The sequence below is a fragment of the Martes martes genome, assembly GCF_963455335.1.
Source record: "Martes martes genome assembly, chromosome: 4".
In the NCBI taxonomy this organism is placed as follows: domain Eukaryota; kingdom Metazoa; phylum Chordata; class Mammalia; order Carnivora; family Mustelidae; genus Martes; species Martes martes.
Genome location: NC_137891.1, coordinates 32,441,418 through 32,463,362, shown reverse-complemented (window position 1 = coordinate 32,463,362; position 21,945 = coordinate 32,441,418). Strand labels below are relative to the sequence as shown.

Below are 21,945 nucleotides of genomic sequence, written 5' to 3'. Positions count from 1 at the left end.
TAAAGCAGTTTCTTTGCAGACTGATTTAGTATGGATATAAATTATATAAATAATTAAATATTAGTACTAAAACTGTTTTAGTTTTAGTAAAATCTGCAAGGAGATCTTCCTGATTTTTCTGGGAAGGAGATCTAATATTTTGTAACATATATTCTCAGTAATTTTAGAAGAGCAACAAGAGGTTTCTGAATTTTAAAAGACATCAACTTTAAGCATCTATTAATAAGTAGGCAAATATGAATTAAACATTTCAGAAGATTTTTGTGTTTTATAGATTTATTTATGAACAAATGTGCTGTAACTACCGAAGAATATTTTTGCATAGTAATACGGCGTATTAATTAAAGATATTTAAAAATCTTGAGTTTTTGCATCAATTTTTTTCACTTACTAGGTTATAACCTTATTCTGGTCAACTAAATTCCTGAGCTTTACTCTCCACATCTGCAAAATAAAAATAGTATTAATTCTCATACCTACTTCACTGGGTTATTTTAAAGATACTATAAGAAAGTGCTTTGAAATCTTTCTTGAAACACAAATGAGACAGCTTCACATGTCTTATTTTGATCAAAATTGTTATTACAATTAAGTTGTTTAGAAAGTATTTTCTTCATCAGACTCAGAATTAATAATGAGAATTATCCGATAAATGTTCTAATGATGATAATATTATGATATAATATATAATGTTATTACTATTTATATATTCCTTGCATACTTGCTCCTTGACATAATTGTTTTAAGAGTTAAAAAATTATACTTTTAAATTTGAATAATGACTAAGAGATAGAAACTAATACGAGATCCATGACTTTTGAATATGAAAATCACTTCTGTGCAAAATCCATGCTTCTTCTTTTTTTTTTTTCTCTCCACCTTGAGTATAAGAAAACACATGGCCAGAGTGTTTGGGATTAGGCATTCTCTTTTCTTTAACATTTGTAATTTTGAGGAAAAAGAGAAAAAACAAATTGTAAAAAGGACAAAGAAACTGCAGAGGAAGTTTTTTTGTTGATGTCCCTTAATTTAAATCCATGCAATTAATTTTGTCTGTGAAAATGTCTCATATGAATTCTGCCCTTTGGGAAACTTGCTTTTGGGAATACACCAGATACACTCCTGGGTTATATGTACCTATTCCTGTTTGCCCCCACATATATAAAAATTGTAACATGTGCACTATTTTAAATTATTTATGAGATTTCTTCTTTGGCCCTGAAAATTTCCCGGCACATTTCTCAGAAGGGAGAGGCCACCGAAGCCTTTTAAGTAGTTAGGCTGTCTGATGAGACTGTGGAGTGAGTGACAATTAGTACAAATTACCATAATTGTGTTCTTTGGATAAAATGCCACATTGCTTCCTTTAGCAGCAAATGCAGGCTTCTGCTTAGTAAAATGAGTCAGACGCTTTGCTTCTCTGGGGCGGTCAGAGATTTACAACCAGCCATGTGGTACCCCCACGTAGCCCACTTTGGACCCATCTGAACAACTCCAGTCCTCCCTTTCCTTTCAATAAAATAGGTCCATTAATGTAGTGCACCTCACTCTCATTCACTCTAAGGGAGTTGTATTTTTATTACTGAAAAAGTATCACATAAATACAAATTACATTTTTTCATTAGAAAACTACTTTTCATTTCAGAAAAAATTCAATTAATTATGAATAGGGTTATGCTTTCATCAGGGAGAGAAATATGTAATTTTTCTTCAAGCCTCAAACACATATAATGAAATCTTTTCTTGGAATCCACTCTTAAGATGGATTTTTAAAAGTATAGACTTTATTAAAATCTCAGTTCAATTAAAATGCATTCAATTACTTTAAATCTTTATTAAAATCTCAGGTAAAATTGTACAACGATGTAAAAGAGACTTGTACTCTTTACCAGGCAGTTAATTCTAACAAATGAACATAAAGTGCACAGTTTTGCTCTTCGGGAGAGAATTTTTAAAAAAAAAGAAGAAGAAGAAGAAAAAGAAGAGGAAGCAGCAGCAGCAACAGCTTTGGGTTTGGAGTTGGGGGTGGGGAAAGTTTGAAGATGACGATCGCTTTCTACATAGTAAGTCGAGGCGCTGGTTTCCTTCCACTTCTTGTTGTAGGTCACTGTTTCTCGTGAATATGAAGGTGGCATTATCTTGTGTGAGTCCCCTTGCTGATTGATACTGCTTGGCCCGTTCCTAGAATACATTTTTTTTTTTTTTTCTCACCACTATAATCAAAAGACCCTAGTAAAGGATTTTATTTCACTATCTTCTTTGGATGTTTTTGGTACAGTGTCCCTGATTCTTTTTCAAGGGCCGCTAGAAGATGCCATTGAAGAGGAAGAAGAAGAGTGTCCCTCGGAGGAAACAGACATCGTCTCCAAAGGGGACTTTCCGTTGGAGGAAAGCTTTTCTACCGAATTTGGGCCTGAGAATCTGAGCTGTGAAGAAGTGGACTACTTTTGTAACAAAGGTAATCATTAACGGCTAGATGCGATCTGTGCGTCCGTTTGCTCAGATGATTTTGTAAAGTTTAAAAAAACGCACTGAAAGAGTGTGATGCAAGTGTGCAAGATAACGTCATTCGAGAGTCTGAAACTACCCGCAGAATTTTTTAAACACAAAATGCTATGTTGAGGGTTAAGAGAAGTAATTCCACTTTAATAAGTCATTTTGCATACTTAAAAAATATTTTCGTGTTGATTGGGCAGTTACTTCTAATACATTTTATGTTTCTCATGTATTCATTTATTCTTTTGCAAGTACTTATTGAATGTCAGCTGTTTGCAAGGCACTGAGTATAAGCACTGAAGGGGGCAGATAGTCCCAGCCCAAGCTTCTGGATCACAACTTTTAGAAACTGAATGCTTAAAGGGCACCTGCTTGGCTCATTCGGAAGAACATGTGACTCTTGATCCCAGGGTTGGGAGTTTGAGCCCCACGGTGGGCTTAGAGTTTACTTAATAAAAAACAAATTAGACAAAACAAAACAAAACACAACGGAGTGCTTTAACTATTTGACATTGACTTTCAAAACGGAGGATGGTCCTTTTTAAGATACTGTCAAGTAAGAAAATACACACTCTTTTCCCATCCTAGATGCTCTTTTAACACATTAACCTTATTCTGGAAGAAATACCTGAGACCATGTATCTCAGTTTATTTCCACCCTTGACCTAGAGCCAGGCGGCCTTGCCAGTAACGGTATCTTCATTGGGTATGTGTACTCGCTTGCTTTTTTCCAAAAGTGCATTTAAGTTTTCTCATGATTTAAAAAAAAATTTTTTTTTCTTATTGGTTTTCTTTGTAAGTGAGATGAGTCTTCTGTCACCTCCTGCACCAGCGCATAGTTTCATAAGTGTTTGGGTCACTTTAATGCTTTGAACAGCTCCTTTTGCTGATTTTACCATGACCATGTCCTAGAGGGCATGACCATCTATCTCCATATCTGTGTTTGTGTTATGTACCGCTTTTTTGGATGTCCGTTTTTTTTTTTTTTAGGCAGAGAAATTATGTGAAGCCAAGTTTTTTAACGTGTGTAAGTTTCTTGATCAGACTTGACAGTCTGAAATTAAGAATGATGATATAGCTTCCCAAAACCCCACCAATACCCGTATCTCAGGGGCCACATATACATTTGATGTACGTTGTTAAAATTCCAGTTTGACTTTCTCCTGTTGCTGGTGTGTTAGAAACAAAAGGCGTCAGCCACTTCTCATTCCTGTGGTCAGTAGAACCCGAACAACTGTGGAGATGGAATGGTGGCACTAGCCTCCGGCTGCCCTGGAGTTGAGAAAACCTCCTTGACCATTCACTCTTGAAGACCTCAAGGTGACTTTGTAATGTGGCCTTTGTTTCCCATGTTGGAGGCTTTTGGTTGAAGATGAGAATGGAATGGACTGAGTAGTTCTTTTCTGGTAGTATTGACTTAGACTTTAGGCCAATTAATGTATTCTGTAGTTGTTCTGGGTATTAGAATTATTTTTTGATTATAGTAGCCACAGTGCTCGCTTCGGCAGCACATATACTAAGATTATAGTAACCACAGCATTGCATGTAAAAGCTGGCTAGAAATGAGAAGTGCTTTAATCTATATTTGAAAAGATTCCATGGTCCCTCTTTGTCAGAAAGTATATATATATATATATTTTTAAAGATTTTATTTATTTATTTGACAGACAGAGATCACAAGTAGGCAGAGAGGCAGGCAGAGAGAGAAAGGAGGAAGCAGGCTCCCCGCTGAGCAGAGAGCCCAATGCGGGGCTCGATCCCAGGACCCCGGGATCATGACCTGAGACAAAGGCAGAGGCTTTAACCCACTGAGCCACCCAGGCGCCCCAGGAAGTATATTTTTAAATGCATTGTAGAGAACCTGCCTTATGTTATAGGATTACAGTAAAGGGAAGGAACCAAGAGTTCGCATGTACCACGTATTCTTGTTCTTGTAAAAAGAGTTAGTATGTGGACTCGGACATTTTTGTCCATTTAATTACTCCAGAGAAGCAGTAGTGATAGGTATTACTAGATTACATTCTGGGCCGATCATTGATTAAGGGCTACGCTTAACAAAAGAATATAGAACTCCAAGTTTTAAGTTAGTAGTATTTTAGTATTTTATGAGAAAATATATATAATTAAATTTATTAAAATACAAATTGATGTAAAATTATAAATAAATATACAATTAATGTGTCATATGTTAAAAACATAACTTCCTAATGTTTAGTTTGAAATTAGAAAGTAATGAGAGGCGGAAATAAGAATTTTCATTTTCTCATATAATTTTCGCAGGATAAATATGACTATAACTATTACAAACTGCTGTCGCCTTATTTAATAGGAAAAGAATTTCATTATTTTACTCTCATAAAATGTGAGACCAGAAGATTTTCACTGCAGTCAGTAGGAGCTGGCGGAAGAGAGAGCCAGCTCTTCGACCGATACTACATCCCCTTGAGGTCATAGTAGGAATTCCATCCATTTTTCACTTAAGTTGATTAGCTACAATCGGAAGAGAAAATTTTCTCTCCGGAAAATTAGAAACTGATCTTTCTGTAGAAATTCATGTTTTAGTCTCAGTGATACATGTTTTCTTCCCAGTCGCAGAGAAGGAGATAGGTTTAGCATTAAAAGAGTGTAAGTATTTCAGTGGTTAATGAGACCACCACCATCATGATGAAGCAGCATATAAGAAATGTTCTGAAGAAAAATAATTTCAGCTTGGACTCACTGATGAAACATATTTTTTGAAAATATTTTAATGTTGGGGCACCTGGGTGGCTCAGTGGGTTAAAGCCTCTGCCTTCGGCTCAGGTCATGGTTCCAGGGTCCTGGGATCGAGCCCCGCATCGGGCTCTCTGCTCGGCAGGGAGCCTGCTTCCCTTCCTCTCTCTCTGCCTACTTGTGATCTCTCTGTCAAATAAATAAATAAAATCTTAAAAAAAAAAAAAAGAAAATATTTTAATGTTATTTACAACAACATAGAAATTGTGTGTGTGTGTGTGTGTGTGTGTGTGTGTGTGTGTATACATATATATGAAAATGAATTAGAGTCTTTGGAAAGTTTCTTCTGCTAAAGATCTAGCCATGATTAAGATCTAGAAGGACATGGTTTCTTTATGGAGTTCCAGGGATAACACTTTAGAACATCAAATGCTTTCTTTGTATTAAACAAAAGATAGTGGTTTAAAAACTCAGATCACAAAAGCATGGTTAAAATACCATACATAAGTGTTCCAAGCAAGGTGTTCGGACAGTCAGGGGAGGATACGGAGGATACACATACAGTTATAGTCTGTCTTCATTTGTATCTTAGCAACTGTGTTGTGTATAAAAACAATCCTATGCCGTTGTAACTTTCCTTTTTATTCAAAAAAAAGTAAGGAAAAACTCCCTGCTTTTGTACGTCTATGAAGACATACTTTTCATAAGTAAATGTTCCTACTTTTGAAATTGAGCTGCATTATACAGGATATTTTCAGTATTTAAAATGATTCTGCTCTTATTGTTGTGGTATTTTCCTCAGCTCTATATGGATATTGTCTATTTCCTTGTTGCCAAAGGGCAGGCCTTTTTGTAAGTCTCGAAGTATTTATTAATATTATTGCTAGTCATTATAGAATATGTGATTAAAAATGACTCAAATCACTCTCATAATGTAATATTCCACAGAAATGTCAAAATGTTGGTCAGAATTTTATGTCAACATTAAATGTGTGAAATTCTTAATCAGATGAGTCTAAGTCATAAATATTCACAATTAAAAGTGGAAAAGATCACCTTTAATAAACCCTTGTTAGAGTTGCAGGCCTAAAGTTGGAACCTGGCAATTCTGTTGAAGTTTCTTATGTCACTTGTTACTTTCTGTTCATTGCCTATTTCACATCTATTTCTCATCTTCCAAATGAATGAAATGAACTCTGTTAAAAGATGCTCTTCTCAAAGTTGCTTGCCATCCTTAGATTTCAGGAATTTCAACAAAATATAAAGCGATACTTATAATTTGCCTCCTCCTCTTGTGCAGTGAGTTTAGATCATTTGGCATCTTGCCTTACAGTATCTGTGAGAGGAAGGAAACAAGCAAGAATTATTTCCTTGAATTTACACATGACGAAGACATCAAGGCTGGGTCCATAAGTGCTACACATTTCCTGTGGTGCTGGGTTATATGCCTCAGTGATTTGTTTTCTGCCTTTCTTCTGGTTTATATAGTAAACATGGAAGTACATCAGTGCATGTTCAGAACTAAGCAAACTAATATCAATTGAAACGTAAGTGGTCTGGAGAGCAACCGGGGGAGAGTGTTCCTTATGTTACCGCTGGCAGGTGGGATTCTTGGATAAACTCAGAGACAGTAAGTTTCCTGGTGGGGGTGACATGGAGCAGTTCTTAAACGGGTTCACTATTATTAATTATTTGCAGGAAGAGTTCATTCATTGAAATGCCCAAGTTTATTAATGACTGAAACGAAATAAACATGTCTTGGGTTACATTCCAACAGAATGTCACAGGATATGTGAACAGGAAGAGAAGTGCAGGTCTATATCACTGTAGGCTAGGAGAACATACTGTCATTTAAAAAAAGAAAACTCCAAAGAAAGTGTGTCAGTGAACTTTGAATTATGATTATCTAGAAAAGGTAGTGAGGGTCCCTCCAAAGTATTCCTGGTGACATCATCTCTAAACAAAAGTTGAAAGGGAAAATGATGCCATCAAAGTTGATTTTGGAAGAGAAACAAACCCGACTTTGAATCATAGGATCTATGTATGGAGAATGGTCAGAGAAATCACTGGGTGAAATACTTACCTAGGCAGATGAATTAATATTAGATGTGTTCAATCCAGAAGGATTCAGGTTGAAAAAAGGGAGCACAATGGAAATCCATAAAATAAGGTGACTGATACAGTGTAACAATGGACATTCTTACCACATTCAAAAATATTTGACACAGGTTGTTTGCGGAAATTAAAGGTTATATTCTTATTTTAAAGAAACTTTAAAATAGAAAAATGCATAGCATATTAAAGAACTAGAATAAAACCTGAGTTACTCAGCTTGGGTTTAACTCTAGCCCAGAAGTGATTAATAGCACCCCAAAAGCAAACATAAACAGAAATTTACTTAGAGTGGCAGAAGCTTCCAATTCTGCTCAATAGATCAATTCAATTCAACTAAACCCATAAAGTAAGCATCTGGTATGTGTCAGACCCTCTTCTCAGTGCTGTGGATACAGCAGTAGACAAAAGTCAATCTCATTCTCAGGAAGAGAGACAGTAAATAAGCAAACTCATATTGTATAATATGATGGGTAACGTTGAGGACTATGAAGAAAAGCTAAACAGGTAAGGGTAATAGAATGATTGTGTGTGATAGAGAGAGGAGAGTGAGAGAGAGAAGGGGGAAAAGGGGGACAGAGGGAGAGAGAGAGATTTTATAAGAGTGATGGAGAAGGTGAACTTTGACCAGAGTCCCAGGCGAAGGGAGTGAGCTCCCAGTACCCCGTACTCTGGGTGGAAACTGCCCTACCTGTGAAGCCAGTGTCGCAGGAAGCCAGAAGAGGACAGCAGAGAGCTGGGGAGTAGGAGAGGCATAGTCCTACCTGTGCAACTTGCTCTAGGAATCTGTTGGATTCCCACCACCATGGAAGGCTTGGGGAAGCCACAGAGAGGAGTTGAGCTGGAACTGGCAGAAGAGGCATGGTCACGGCATGTTTATTTATACCTAGAAGAGAAAGGCCTGCAGAAAGTAAAGGTTCAAGTAGGAAATGGGAACAAGCAATTTGGGGAAGCTGTCAGGAGATACAGATAACCCCAATCAGAATCCTCCCTTTAGCCAGGGGCTTGATGAGACTCCATCTGTAGCTCATTAATGTAGTTTCCGGAAGAGCAGTTTGGGGTGTTGGAGGATGGTATGAGTCACTTTGCTCCCTTCCACAATACCACATCCTTGTATCAGAAAGATAAAGCTTGGAAGCTGTGAAGCTCAGCCTTGGTTTCATCATCGTGGTTAACTATTTCTGCCAATGGGTTGCCAGACTCATTGATATGTCCCTCCCCCACATTCCACTTCTTTCTTTCTCTCAGTTTATGCAGTTCTGTAGTTTCATTTAAATATTAAGAAATAGGGGCACCTGGATGGCTCAGTGGGTTAAAGCCTCTGCCTTCGGCTCGGGTGGTGATCCCAGGGTTCTGGGATCAAGCCCCAGGTTGGGCTCTAGGCTCAGCAGGGAGCCTGCTTCCCTTCCTCTCTCTCTGCCTGCCTCTCTGCCTACTTGTGATCTCTGTCTGTCAAATGAATAAATAAAATCTTAAAAAAAGAAAAAAGAAGAAAAGAAATAACTGAGGGAAAAGCCATACTTCCCTTTGGTAACAAATCCAAGCCTAGATTATTGGCATTTATCCCCCTTTTCCATGTTAAGGTATAGCAACAGAAGTATTATATCTAGATCCTTCATACTGAAAAGAAGCAGCAAAAAGAACACACTTCATGCAGATTTGGTTGTGGGAATAGAAACTGCTTGTTTTTCATTCACTCCAGTGTCAAACAAATGCACTGTTTTGTTTCCTATTTTCTTTTTATTTTATTATTACTATTTTTAGTTCAGAAAGTCTATTTACTTGTCTTCCATAAATGCTTCTCAATCATGATGCTTTCTTTCCTCCTCCCTTCTGCCTTTAATGACGTGTTTTCACCTCCTCTGATGCCTGGGCGACTAGAATCAGAATCTGCAAAAGGCAGCTCTACCATAATCACTTTGAATGCAATGAAGAAGGCGATCTTTACAGGCAACTTGGTTCCTTTTTTCTTAACGGGATTAAGAAGCTGAGCTTTTAAAATTCTTGCATATAACATTGACATTTCCAGGGTGTGTTTGGACCAGGGAGTTCAAAGAGAAGGCATAAAAAAGAAAAGCCAATATGACTTTGTTTTTTACCTTGCTGGAGGAACTGTTTGTGCAAATCGCCTATAAGCTTATTGACCTGAATCTTTGACTCCTTGTTTTCTCTGGATTTGGCTGGAGTGGAGACACTGATGGAGGCTCGATAGAGCTGATTGAACAGCCCCCAGCTTTGCTTGGCACGGACCTCCCTTCCCTTCTGCACCACCTCCCCCTCCCTCCACATGACATTATTGTTCCTTGGCAAACTCTGTTTTCCTGGATCCAGGACTTCTTCTTTTTTTTTTTTTTTCTTTTTTACATTATTTTAAAATCCTTACATTTTTCTTACATAAGTCATCTAGCAATGCAAAATGGAACGGAATTCTTTTTAAAATATAGAAATAGAGGCCATATTTATGTTGGGCTTGTACTATTTTTGTCTTCTGAGATTGGAAGAAAAAATAATACCTAGGACATTGTAGTATCACCCTTTTGTGACCATCTTAAAATCCCCCAAACAGACTTTTTTTGGGAATTAGATAGATTTTTTTCTTAAACCACAATTATTGGAAAAAATGAGAGAGCATTTGAAGGCAGTTTGTTCTTACAGGAACTCAGCATTTTCTTGGTTTTGATGGAACCAGAGGGTATATAAATTTTGTACATGACTTACTTGTGTTTTATATATGAGGGTCAGATCAAGCGTTGTTTGTCTACCTCATCTCTGATCCCAGATATATCATCATAATAAATTCGACAAAATTAAAATGATTGATTCTACGCCGTGTTGACATGATTCATGATGATATCATTTATATGAATCATGTATGACAATATAGACTACTTTTTTGCATATTATAAACTCAAGTTATTGTTTTGTCTGTAAACTGACCACCAACATATCTGCAGTGTGCAGTCTACTAACGATATTTTTGAAATATGTTAAGACTTGATAAGATATTTAATTACCTAATCCTCTCATTATTTATAAAATAAATTCATATTGTAATAAAGTGTATTTCATTCCACTTCTACCTGGACTACATAAGATGTCAAGAGATATTTGCCTAAGTTTTAGTAAGGCAAATTAAATTTCAATTTAGTTAAGTTGAAAAATTTACTATAGTTTGTTGTTTTTCCTACAATGTTGAAAGTCAAAAGAAGAGTAAGAATTTATTTAATTTCCTGGTACTATATATATGATACATAATATAATAATAAAATGATACTATATAATCTGTATATGCATCTGGATATTAAAAGACATCTACATTGTTGCTTTTTTTTTTACTTTTAATCTGATACTGAATTAATTAATCGTTAATTTTAGCTGAGTACCATAAGGAAGAACTACTTATTTATAAGTCCTTTTATTCTTACATTTTCTCTGTGATATTTTGGGTAGAATGAAGAGGCCATGTTTTTTTTTTTTTTTTTTTTTTTTTTAATTTTTTATTTTAATAAACATATAATGTATTTTTATCCCCAGGGGTACAGGTCTGTGAATCATCTGGTTTACACATTTCACAGCACTCATCATAGCCCATACCCTCCCCAATGTCCATTTCCCCACCACCCTCTCCCGTCCCCCTTCCCCCCCGCAACCCTCAGTCTGTTTCTTGAGATTGAGTCTTTTATGGTTTGTCTCCCTCCCAATCCCATCTTTTCATTTTTTCTTTTCCTACCTCCCCCCAAACCCCCCCACCTTGCATCTCCCCTTCCTCATATCAAAGAGATCATATGATAGTTATATTTCTCCGATTGACTTATTTCGCTAAGCATGATACCCTCTAGTTCCATCCACGTCGTCGCAAATGGCAAGATTTCATGTCTTTTGATGGCTGCATAGTATTCCATTGTGTATATATACCACATCTTCTTTATCCATTCATCTGTTGATGGACATCTAGGCGCTTTCCACAGTTTGGCTATTGTGGACATTGCTGCTATAAACATTCGGGTGCACGTGCCCCTTCGGAGCACCACGTTTGTATCTTTAGGATATATACCCAGGAGTGCAATTGCTGGGTCGTAGGGTAGCTCTATTTTCAGTTTTTTGAGGAACCTCCACACTGTTTTCCAGAGTGGTTGCACCAGCTTGCATTCCCACCAACAGTGTAGGAGGGTTCCCCTCTCTCCGCATCCTCGCCAGCATCTGTCATTTCTTGACTTGTTAATTTTAGCCATTCTGACTGGTGTGAGGTGGTATCTCATTGTGGTTTTGATTTGTATTTCCCTGATGCCGAGTGATGTGGAGCATTTTTTCATGTGTCTGTTGGCCATCTGGATGTCTTCCTTGCAGAAATGTCTGTTCATGTCCTCTGCCCATTTCTTGACTGGATTATTTGTTCTTTGGGTATTGAGTTTGATAAGCTCTTTATAGATTTTGGATACGAGCCCTTTATCTGATAGGTCGTTTGCAAATATCTTCTCCCATTCTGTCAGTTGTCTTTTGGTTTTGTTTACTGTTTCCTTTGCTGTGCAAAAGCTTTTGATCTTGATGAAATCCCAATAGTTCATTTTTGCCCTTGCTTCTGTTGCCTTTGGCGATGTTCCTAGGAAGAAGTTGCTGCGGTTGAGGTCAAAGAGGTTGCTGCCTGCATTGTCCTCAAGGATTTTGATAGATTCCTTTCGCACATTGAGGTCCTTCATCCACTTTGAGTCTATTTTCGTGTGTGGTGTAAGGAAATAGTCCAATTTCATTTTTCTGCATGTGGCTGTCCAATTTTCCCAGCACCATTTGTTGAAGAGGCTGTCTTTTTTCCATTGGATATTCTTTCCTGCTTTGTCGAAGATTAGTTGACCATAGAGTTGAGGGTCTATTTCTGGGCTCTCTATTCTGTTCCATTGATCTATATGTCTGTTTTTGTGCCAGTACCATACTGTCTTGATGATGACAGCTTTGTAATAGAGCTTGAAGTCTGGAATTGTGATGCCACCGACTTTGGCTTTCTTTTTCAATATTCCTTTGGCTATTCGAGGTCTTTTCTGGTTCCATATAAATTTTAGGATTATTTGTTCTATTTCTTTAAAAAAAATGGATGGGATTTTGATAGGGATTGCATTAAATGTGTAGATTGCTTTAGGTAGAATAGACATTTTCACAATATTTGTTCTTCCAATCCATGAGCATGGAATATTTTTCCATTTCTTTGTGTCTTCCTCAATTTCTTTCATGAGTACTTTATAGTTTTCTGAGTATAGATTCTTTGCCTCTTTGGTTAGATTTATTCCTAGGTATCTTATGGTTTTGGGTACGATTGTAAATGGGACTGACTCCTCAATTTCTCTTTCTTCTGTCTTGTTGTTAGTGTAAAGAAATGCGACTGATTTCTGTGCATTGACTTTATATCCTGACACTTTACTGAATTCCTGTATAAGTTCTAGCAGTTTTGGAGTGGAGCCTTTTGGGTTTTCCACATATAGTATCATATCATCTGCAAAGAGTGATAGTTTGACTTCTTCTTTGCCGATTTGGATGCCTTTAATTTCTTTTTGTTGTCTGATTGCTGAGGCTAGGACTTCTAGTACTATGTTGAACAGCAGTGGTGATAACGGACATCCCTGCCGTGTTCCTGACCTTAGCGGAAAAGCTTTCAGTTTTTCTCCATTGAGAATGATATTTGCGGTGGGTTTTTCATAGATGGCTTTGATAATATTGAGGTATGTGCCTTCTATCCCTACACTTTGAAGAGTTTTAATCAGGAAGGGATGCTGCACTTTGTCAAACGCTTTTTCAGCATCTATTGAGAGTATCATATGGTTCTTACTCTTTCTTTTATTAATGTATTGTATCACATTGATGGATTTGCGGATGTTGAACCAACCTTGCAGCCCTGGAATAAATCCCACTTGGTCGTGGTGAATAATCCTTTTAATGTACTGTTGGATCCTATTGGCCAGTATTTTGGTGAGAATTTTCGCATCTGTGTTCATCAAGGATATTGGTCTGTAATTCTCTTTTTTGGTGGGATCCTTGTCTGGTTTTGGGATCAAGGTGATGCTGGCCTCATAGAATGAGTTTGGAAGTTTTCCTTCCATTTCTATTTTTTGGAACAGTTTCAGGAGAATAGGAATTAATTCTTCTTTAAATGTTTGGTAGAATTCCCCTGGGAAGCCGTCTGGTCCTGGACTTTTGTTTGTTTGAAGATTTTTGATGACTGTTTCAATCTCCTTACTGGTTATGGGTCTGTTCAGGTTATCTATTTCTTCCTGGTTCAGTTGTGGTAGTTTATACATCTCTAGAAATGTATCCATTTCTTCCAGGTTGTCAAATTTGTTGCCATAGAGTTGCTCGTAGTATGTTCTTATAATTGTTTGTATTTCTTTGGTGTTGGTTGTGATCTCTCCTCTTTCATTCATGATTTTATTTATTTGCGTCCTTTCTCTTTTCTTTTTGATAAGTCTGGCCAGGGGCTTATCAATCTTATTAATTCTTTCAAAGAACCAGCTCCTAGTTTTGTTGATTTGTTCTATTGTTTTTTTAGTTTCTATTTCATTGATTTCTGCTCTGATCTTTATGATTTCTCTTCTCCTGCTGGGTTTAGGCTTTCTTTGTTGTTCTCTCTCCAGCTCCTTTAGGTGTAGGGTTAGGTTGTGTATTTGAGACCTTTCTTGTTTCTTGAGAAAGGCTTGCACTGCTATATATTTTCCTCTCAGGACTGCCTTTGTTGTATCCCACAGATTTTGAACTGTTGTGTTTTCATTATCATTTGTTTCCATGAATTTTTTCAATTCTTCTTTAATTTCCTGGTTGACCCATTCATTTTTTAGAAGGATGCTGTTTAGTCTCCATGTATTTGCGTTCTTTCCAAATTTCCTCTTGTGATTGAGTTCGAGCTTCAGAGCATTGTGGTCTGAAAATATGCAGGGAATGATCTCGATCTTTTGGTACCAATTGAGACCTGATTTATGACCCAGGATGTGGTCTATTCTGGAGAATGTTCCATGTGCACTAGAGAAGAATGTATATTCTGTTGCTTTGGGATGGAATGTTCTGAATATATCTGTGATGTCCATCTGGTCCAGTGTGTCATTTAAGGCCTTTATTTCCTTGTTGATCTTTTGCTTAGATGATCTGTCCATTTCAGTGAGGGGAGTGTTAAAGTCCCCTGCTATTATTGTATTACTGTCGATGTATTTCTTTGATTTTGTTATTAATTGGTTTATATAGTTGGCTGCTCCCATGTTAGGGGCATAGATATTTAAGATTGTTAGATCTTCTTGTTGGACAGACCCTTTGAGTATGATATAGTGTCCTTCCTCATCTCTTATTATAGTCTTTGGCTTAAAATCTAATTGATCTGATATAAGGATTGCCACCCCAGCTTTCTTCTGATGTCCATTAGCATGGTACATTGTTTTCCACCCCCTCACTTTAAATCTGGAGGTGTCTTCGGGTCTAAAATGAGTTTCTTGTAGGCAGCATATTGATGGGTTTTGTTTTTTTATCCATTCTGATACCCTGTGTCTTTTGATTGGGGCATTTAGCCCATTAACATTCAGGGTAACTATTGAGAGATATGAATTTAGTGCCATTGTATTGCCTGTAAGGTGATTGTTACTGTATATTGTTTCTGCTTCTTTCTGATCTACTACTTTTAGGGTCTCTCTTTGCTTAGAGGACCCCTTTCAATATTTCCTGTAGAGCTGGTTTGGTGTTTGCAAATTCTTTCAGCTTTTGTTTGTCCTGGAAGCTCTTTATCTCTCCTTCTATTTTCAATGATAGCCTAGCCGGATATAGTATTCTTGGCTGCATGTTTTTCTCGTTTAGTGCTCTGAATATGTCATGCCAGTTCTTTCTGGCCTGCCAGGTCTCTGTGGATAGGTCCGCTGCCAATCTAATGTTTTTACCCTTGTATGTTACAGACTTCTTTTCCCGGGCTGCTTTCAGGATTTTCTCTTTGTCGCTAAGACTTGTAAATTTTACTATCAGGTGACGAGGTGTGGACCTATTTTTATTGATTTTGAGGGGCGTTCTTAGCATCTCCTGGATTTTGATGTTTGTTCCCTTTGCCATATTAGGGAAATTCTCTCCAATAATTGTCTCCAATATACCTTCTGCTCCCCTCTCTCTTTCTTCTTCTTCTGGAATCCCAATTATTCTAATGTTGTGTCGTCTTATGGTGTCACTTATCTCTCGAATCCTCTCCTCGTGTTCCAGTAGTTGTTTGTCTCTCTTTTGCTCAGCTTCTTTATTCTCTGTCATTTGGTCTTCTATGTCACTAATTCTTTCTTCTGCCTCATTTATCCTGGCAGTGAGAGCTTCCATTTTTGATTGCACCTCATGAATAGCTTTTTTGATTTCAACTTGGTTAGATTTTAGTTCTTTTATTTCTCCAGAAAGGGCTTTTATCTCTCCGGAGAGGGTTTCTCTAATATCTTCTATGCCTTTTTCGAGCCCGGCTAGAACCTTGAGAATTGTCATTCTGAACTCTAGATCTGTCATGCTACCTATGTCTGTATTGATTAGGTCTCCAGCCTTCGGTACGGCCTCTTGTTCTTTTTTTTGAGGTGAGTTTTTCCGCCTTGTCATTTTGTCCAGGTAGGATTTGCTTTCTCCTGCTGTGGAATTCCGCTGTTCTTGGTGACTGAAGTTGGTTTTGGATCGGTTTCTTGTTGATCTTCTGGGGGAGGGGCCTGTTGTAGTGATTCTCAAGTGTCCTTGCCGCAGGCGGAATTGCACCGCCCTTGCCAGGGGCCGGGCTAAGGAATCCGCTCGGGTTTGCTTTCGGGAGCTTTTGTTCCCTGAGCGCTTTCCGTAGAGTTCCGGAGGACGGGAATGAAGATGGCGGCCTCCCAGTCTCCGGCCCGGAGGAGCCGAGAGCTTGGGGTTCCGCTCCTCAGTGCGCTCTCAGAGCAAAGCGCCCAACAGTCCCGCCTCCCTGGCTTGCGGTCGCGCCTCGAGGAAAGCAGTCAATTGTTGGAGCTGGAGAAAAGCGCCGGGTCGCTTTTGTCTCTGTGGCCTCCGGCCGCGCTCCGAGCCCACCCAGCCTGCGACCGGCACAAGGTAACCCTGGGCTTAGAGCTCACTCCTCGGCTTTGTCGCTATAGCCGGCTTCCCCGCTCCAATACCTGCGAGCTCTGCGGCACTCAGACACCCCCAGTCCTTCTGTGACCCTGCGGGTCCTGGGGTTATGCTGACCCCGCCTGGGTTTCCCCCCAGTTTAGCCTCTGGAGCGATGTCTCCCACTGGAGCCGACTTTTAAAAGTCCCGATTTTGTGCTCCGTCGCTCCGCCGCTTGCCGGGTGCCGGCCCCTCCCCCCGGGGTCTATCTTCCCGTCGCTTTGGATTCACTTCTCCGCAGGTCCTACCTTTCAGAAAGTGATCGATTTTCTGTTTCTGGGATTGTTGCTCTTCTTCTCTTTGATTTCCCGTTGGATTTGTAGGTGTTCACAATGGTTAGATAAGCTATCTAGCTGATCTCCTGCTACCCGATGTCGTCTCAGCCTGCTACTTCTCCGCCATCTTGACTCCTCGAGGCCATGTTAATTGAAAAAAATAGTTTTGATCAAGTCGTAATTGTATAAATACTTGTTTTAATTAAAATGGTTTTTTCCTATTTTATTTTGTTTAAAAAAATATATACATATATAAAACAATTCATATAGGTCTACATTAATATTTGCCAGTCATTTACATCTACTGACTCTTAATTTATTTTTCTTTTTAAGGAAAATTTAAATTATGAAATAGCATTAGTATTAGAGAACCCTGGGAAGCCAATTTATTTTAATTATATGGAATTAACGCAGTCGACAACTTTGAATCTGACTTTTGGTCATATTATGATTTTAGAAAAAAAAATGTTATCATTGTAGAGAAACTGATCTCTTAGAAGGAGCTATGTCTCCTCTACTTTTTATCCTTAAATTTCATAAGTAATTTGAGAAAACGTTCTTTGTTCTGTGCTAACATATTTGAGGTTTAAGTCAAATAAGATCTTCAAAGTTCCCAGTCTCCTAATATAAAATTCATATTTTCTTGTGAGTATGTAAAACTTCCCACAATGTTTTGATGATCATTTGAGAAGCAACAAGAGGCACGAAAGAATTTGCCCCTCCGTTACCTGGTGGAGTAATCTTTATTTCTGGTGGGCCTAAATGTCAATCATATAAAAGTGAGAAGTGAAAGCTGGGCTACGATGAATGCAATTATAGTCATAAAGTCACTTTTTCGCTGTTCTTAAAAGATCAAGAAGAATCACCGAATGTGTTATACCAATGGAATAAATCCTGAAAAGGAATTCAGATTGCTCGTTCAGCTCCTTTTTGTATTTCAGTGAGATTCCAGAGATTGGCATTAAGACTACGTACCAATTATAATAATTACAATAATGGTAATAACAACCTTCATTTGCTGACAGCTCCTGAAAGTCAGACATCTTGCTGCACGTGTATCATCTCTAATCAACTGCCTGGCCTGTAGGGTAGATGCTGTTTTCACCTGTGACTTTCAGAGAGTCAGTAACTTGGCCAAAGTCATAGAACTACTAAAGGTTAATGCTGAGTTAAAACTCAGGTGGTTAAACTTACGGAAATAGAGAACTGGTTTTGTTTCCTGGTGTCGATCAGTATAATTCTTGCAGAAGGAAATGAACACATCCGAAGAAGACTGGGCATAGAAAGCACAAAACTGACTTTTTCCCAAGGTATGTTTAATTTGGTGTTCTCTTAAGTATAAACACCTATCAAGCTTGATGTGTCAGTCAAGAATAAGGGTATATGTTAAGAAAAAGAAATAAAAAAGAAAGGCTCAGGTGAAGGAATTAGAGGTGTGCTTAAAATATTTCTAGCTAAAGACTCTGTCAATACAAGCTAGCTTTCAGTAGGTGGAGTTGGCATTTTGATATAATGAGAGAGCTATATCGAATGATCTTTAGACTTATCCCACTAACCGGTTGATGACATTGCCCCGATTCGGTGGCATGAAATGAGCCACTGTTTTTCACCGCCTGTTTCTTGCAAAGTTGCTTTCAGGTAATTCAGATGAATGGGGACAACCCAAAATGGGTGTACTTGGGCTGAAGCCAGTAATAAAGGGCCCCCCCTAAAAAAAAGCGTTTACAAATCCATCAAAACTGTTTGAATAAGGATTTCAGCCCTGTCGAAAGGTGTGCAATGTGAACTCTTTAAAACAGCTTGACCTTAGCATGAAATGAGACCTAATAAAAAGCAGAGAAAGGAAGGAAGGAGGAGGGGAGGAGGGCATTGTTTGCAGGGAAAGCTCGGGCACTGTGGAAACTTTTCACTTTTCGAAGGAAATGCAGCAGCAGATGGCAAGAGTGGAAGTGAGATAAACATAGGAACTGGAAAAGTAAGCAATACATTCTAACAGGTTCTGTATCAGAGATCTGGAGAAGCGGAAAGATTAGACAAGGAACTGTTCTGAAACTTGACAGTGGCTGTATCTCACCACGTCTTATATCCCAGAGATGGAAAGTGGAATTGCTCAGACGGTAGGCTGTGATTATATTTTTTCTGACAGTGAGAAGGGAAGGTCTCTTTAAGGATTATTTTTCAAGATAGAGATTTATCAAGGTAGAAATCTACAGATAAATAAAACACGTTGCCCTCCTACCTATTTAACAATGAGATGTGATGTCATTTCTCTTGTTGCACAGAATTAGCGCAAGACCCTCTATTTTTGATTTAGATTTTTTTTTTTAATGCAAATTGTGGTCCAGGCTAGTTAACCAACACTGAAAACCTATATGACTTGTTTTTGGCCGTGGAAGCATTGATACGTATGTTTATATGTGACCACACATTTACAGAGGCAAAAAGGGGAAGATACAAAGACTGTTCTCATTTCTTAAAGATACAGTCATCTAGGAAGGAAAATAAAACAGGTGTAGGTGAGAAAAGGAATAAATGTAAGGAGTGGAGAAAACATTTAGTTTGGGGTGATAAAGGAAGGAGTATATTCATTCTCAAGCTTCCTTGCTGTCTTGTGCATCTTTCTAGTAAGGAAGCCATCCACCAGCACACACCTGCCTCACCCAGTCCTTGAGCCTTGGCCTCCTACATCCTGTCCCAGTGCCTGAATACTAGAGTGAATACTGAAATATGGGAACTCATAACAAGAAACTATACTACAAAGACAAAGTGTGATATTGGGAAAAAATGGACAAGGAAAATCGCTTATATCCTAAGGAAAACCCAATTTGGAAAAGAAGGGTGTATTCTCTATAATACTGGCAGTTGTGTTGGAGAACTTCTAAGGTAGCCCTAAAAATCAGATCACTAAGTAAAGGAACAAATTTGAAAATCTACTAAAAAATGTGAATTTTATCTTTAAACTTCAAGTTGCCAAGTCAATATTAGTTATATTCATTTATTTACCTTTTTGAGTTTATTTAGTGATTGTTTAGCTATTTTGATATTAAATAGTATACAAACCTCAGAAAGTTCAATAGTGTAGCTTCAGAACTCCTCACTTGCATATAGACTCCTTGCATGTCCCTGACCTGATTTTGTAATTATGGATTTGTATTCTTCTTTTAAAGAGGGCCTCCCAAATTGTATAAGCTTTGGGCTCTAGAAAGCCCGAATCAACCCCCGTTAGTACCTTTAGGCAACATGAGTGAGCTCTAGGAGAGAGCAGTGATCAAGAATGTTAAGTTTGGTTTCAAATTCCTAATTTTTGGGAAACCTCAAGAAAGATTCCTAAATGTCTTGACATTTAGGGTATCTGATTTCCAAATCTGTTTTCATTATAGGGTAAGTTACCCTGTGCCTATAGAGACCACAAATACTCATGAAATTACTGGGTTAAAAATTAACGCTGAGAGGGGGAAAATTCTCCCACGTTTCTAAAAATCTGGACGGTGCTGTGGATACTATCTCTATTTTTCCTGCGTTATCATCAGCAACCAAGGACCTCTTGCTGGCCCTGAGGGGGGAGGTGGTGTGGGAAGACCTTGTGGTAAAAAGAGTCTAAATGGGTCTTGTGATAACATACTTGGGACTCTGACTCGTGGTGAAGCTAGATACGGATCTGAGTTGGGACGAGGCTAATGTGACCTAGAATACTTTTTATTCCCCCTTTTTTGCTCAGATATGCAAACTTCATCAGGATTAGATTCAGCTGTAAGACTGGGTTCCTGGAAGCTGCCTCAAAACTCCCCTGTTTACATCCCACTGTCCAGAATTTAATCTTAGGGGTTGTCCACCTCACTAAAGGGGAGGCTGGCAGACGTGGTCTTTATGACCAGGCGTCCACATGCCCAACGCTACATTCTGTTATTATGAAGAGTAAACTTATGCAAAGGGCATAGCTTTTCTTTGTCTTTACTTCATGACTCAAAGCATTATGCCGTCAGTCCATTCAAAATGCATGCTTTATCCAGTTTGATGAACATTAATTGAACCTGTACTATGTCTGACATTGTGGGGCATGCTGTGCTTAGCACGTAAGTAAACACAGGGAAGTCCCTGGCTGTTCTGGAGTTTACATGATCGTGGGGAGGCAGACATTAATAAAGTAATCACACAAGTGGCACAGGGTGGTTTGATGTAGTGAGGAAGGTGAGAGAAAGTGGCCTTGAGAATCCAATACTTGAGCTGCCGCCTAATGCTGAACAGGTATTAAGTAGGTGAAAAGAAGTAATGGTGTTTCAGGTAGACAGAACAGCGTCTGCCTGATGCACAGGCAAAGAGGGCAATGGAGATTGTGGTGTGAGTTGACCCCGGAGAGGTAGGTGTGGGTCAGAGAGATGGCCGTGATCCAAGATAAAGGATAGAAATGATGAGAAGCATGAGAGGAAGACAGGTATCTTGAAAACTGAAGCATTAAATGCAAATCTGAGTGTCTCAGAAGCCATTATAGAGAGAAAAAATGGAGGCGAGGTGTGATTTTGATTGCCAGGCGGTAGGGAAAATGTTTCATCAAGAGAAATTGTTATCCTCTATTTTGAGCTCTGAGAATCATTCGTCGTTAGGGTATTTGAACTAACGTTGGATAAAGGGCATTCAGATATGGACCAAAGTTGTTAGCTGCTGTCTCAGAATATGTGTTCTCCATTGGGCTTTTGGACCTTGGGTGTGTGGTTTGAATAAAGTCTATTTATAATCAGTAAATTTTATTACAATAATGGAACACTATGGTAATGAGGAATTACTTATGAATCATAGTCTTAAATGGATTTGGATTATGAGAGTGGAGAGACCTCTTCAGGATGAATCATTTTGTTAAAAAGGAAAGAACAAACAATACGATTGCATGGAAAGCAGTATTCAGATATTACCTTCTTCAATTGGCTTGATCTTTCTCTGTGGATTGGGCTGGCTTATTGAAGAGACCATTTCAGAGACTGTGAGATTTGCCTTTACTTTTTGTTGTTGTTGAAGACAGTGAGTCCCTACAATGAATGCTGGGTTCGAACCTTGAAGAATGAAGTCAGCAACCTGAAGGAATAGTGGTGTCTTGATAACAGAACCGATCTGTGAAAGATAGATTACAGTTCAGAGTATCTTCACTTATATAGTATCTGCTTTGGAGCAAGAAGTGTCTTAATTATATAGAATCCTCCTCTGAATGAAATAGAGTTGTTTCAGTGAGGGCTTTGGAGGGCAATGG

At 38.4% G+C, this 21,945-nt stretch overlaps 1 protein-coding gene across 1 annotated transcript in view; it reads left to right on the top strand.

Annotated features, from left to right (window-relative positions):
- Positions 1 to 2,042: 2,042 nt before the first annotated feature.
- LOC308341579 (zinc finger protein ZFPM2-like) overlaps positions 2,043 to 21,945 on the top strand; it is a gene marked incomplete at its 5' end in the record, with an annotated part of 207,797 nt that continues 187,894 nt past the window's right edge. The window contains 2 exons of the mRNA XM_080801631.1: positions 2,043 to 2,103; positions 2,300 to 2,458. Coding sequence (XP_080657757.1) covers positions 2,043 to 2,103; positions 2,300 to 2,458 — 220 coding nt within the window. The remainder of the gene's footprint in view (positions 2,104 to 2,299; positions 2,459 to 21,945) is intronic.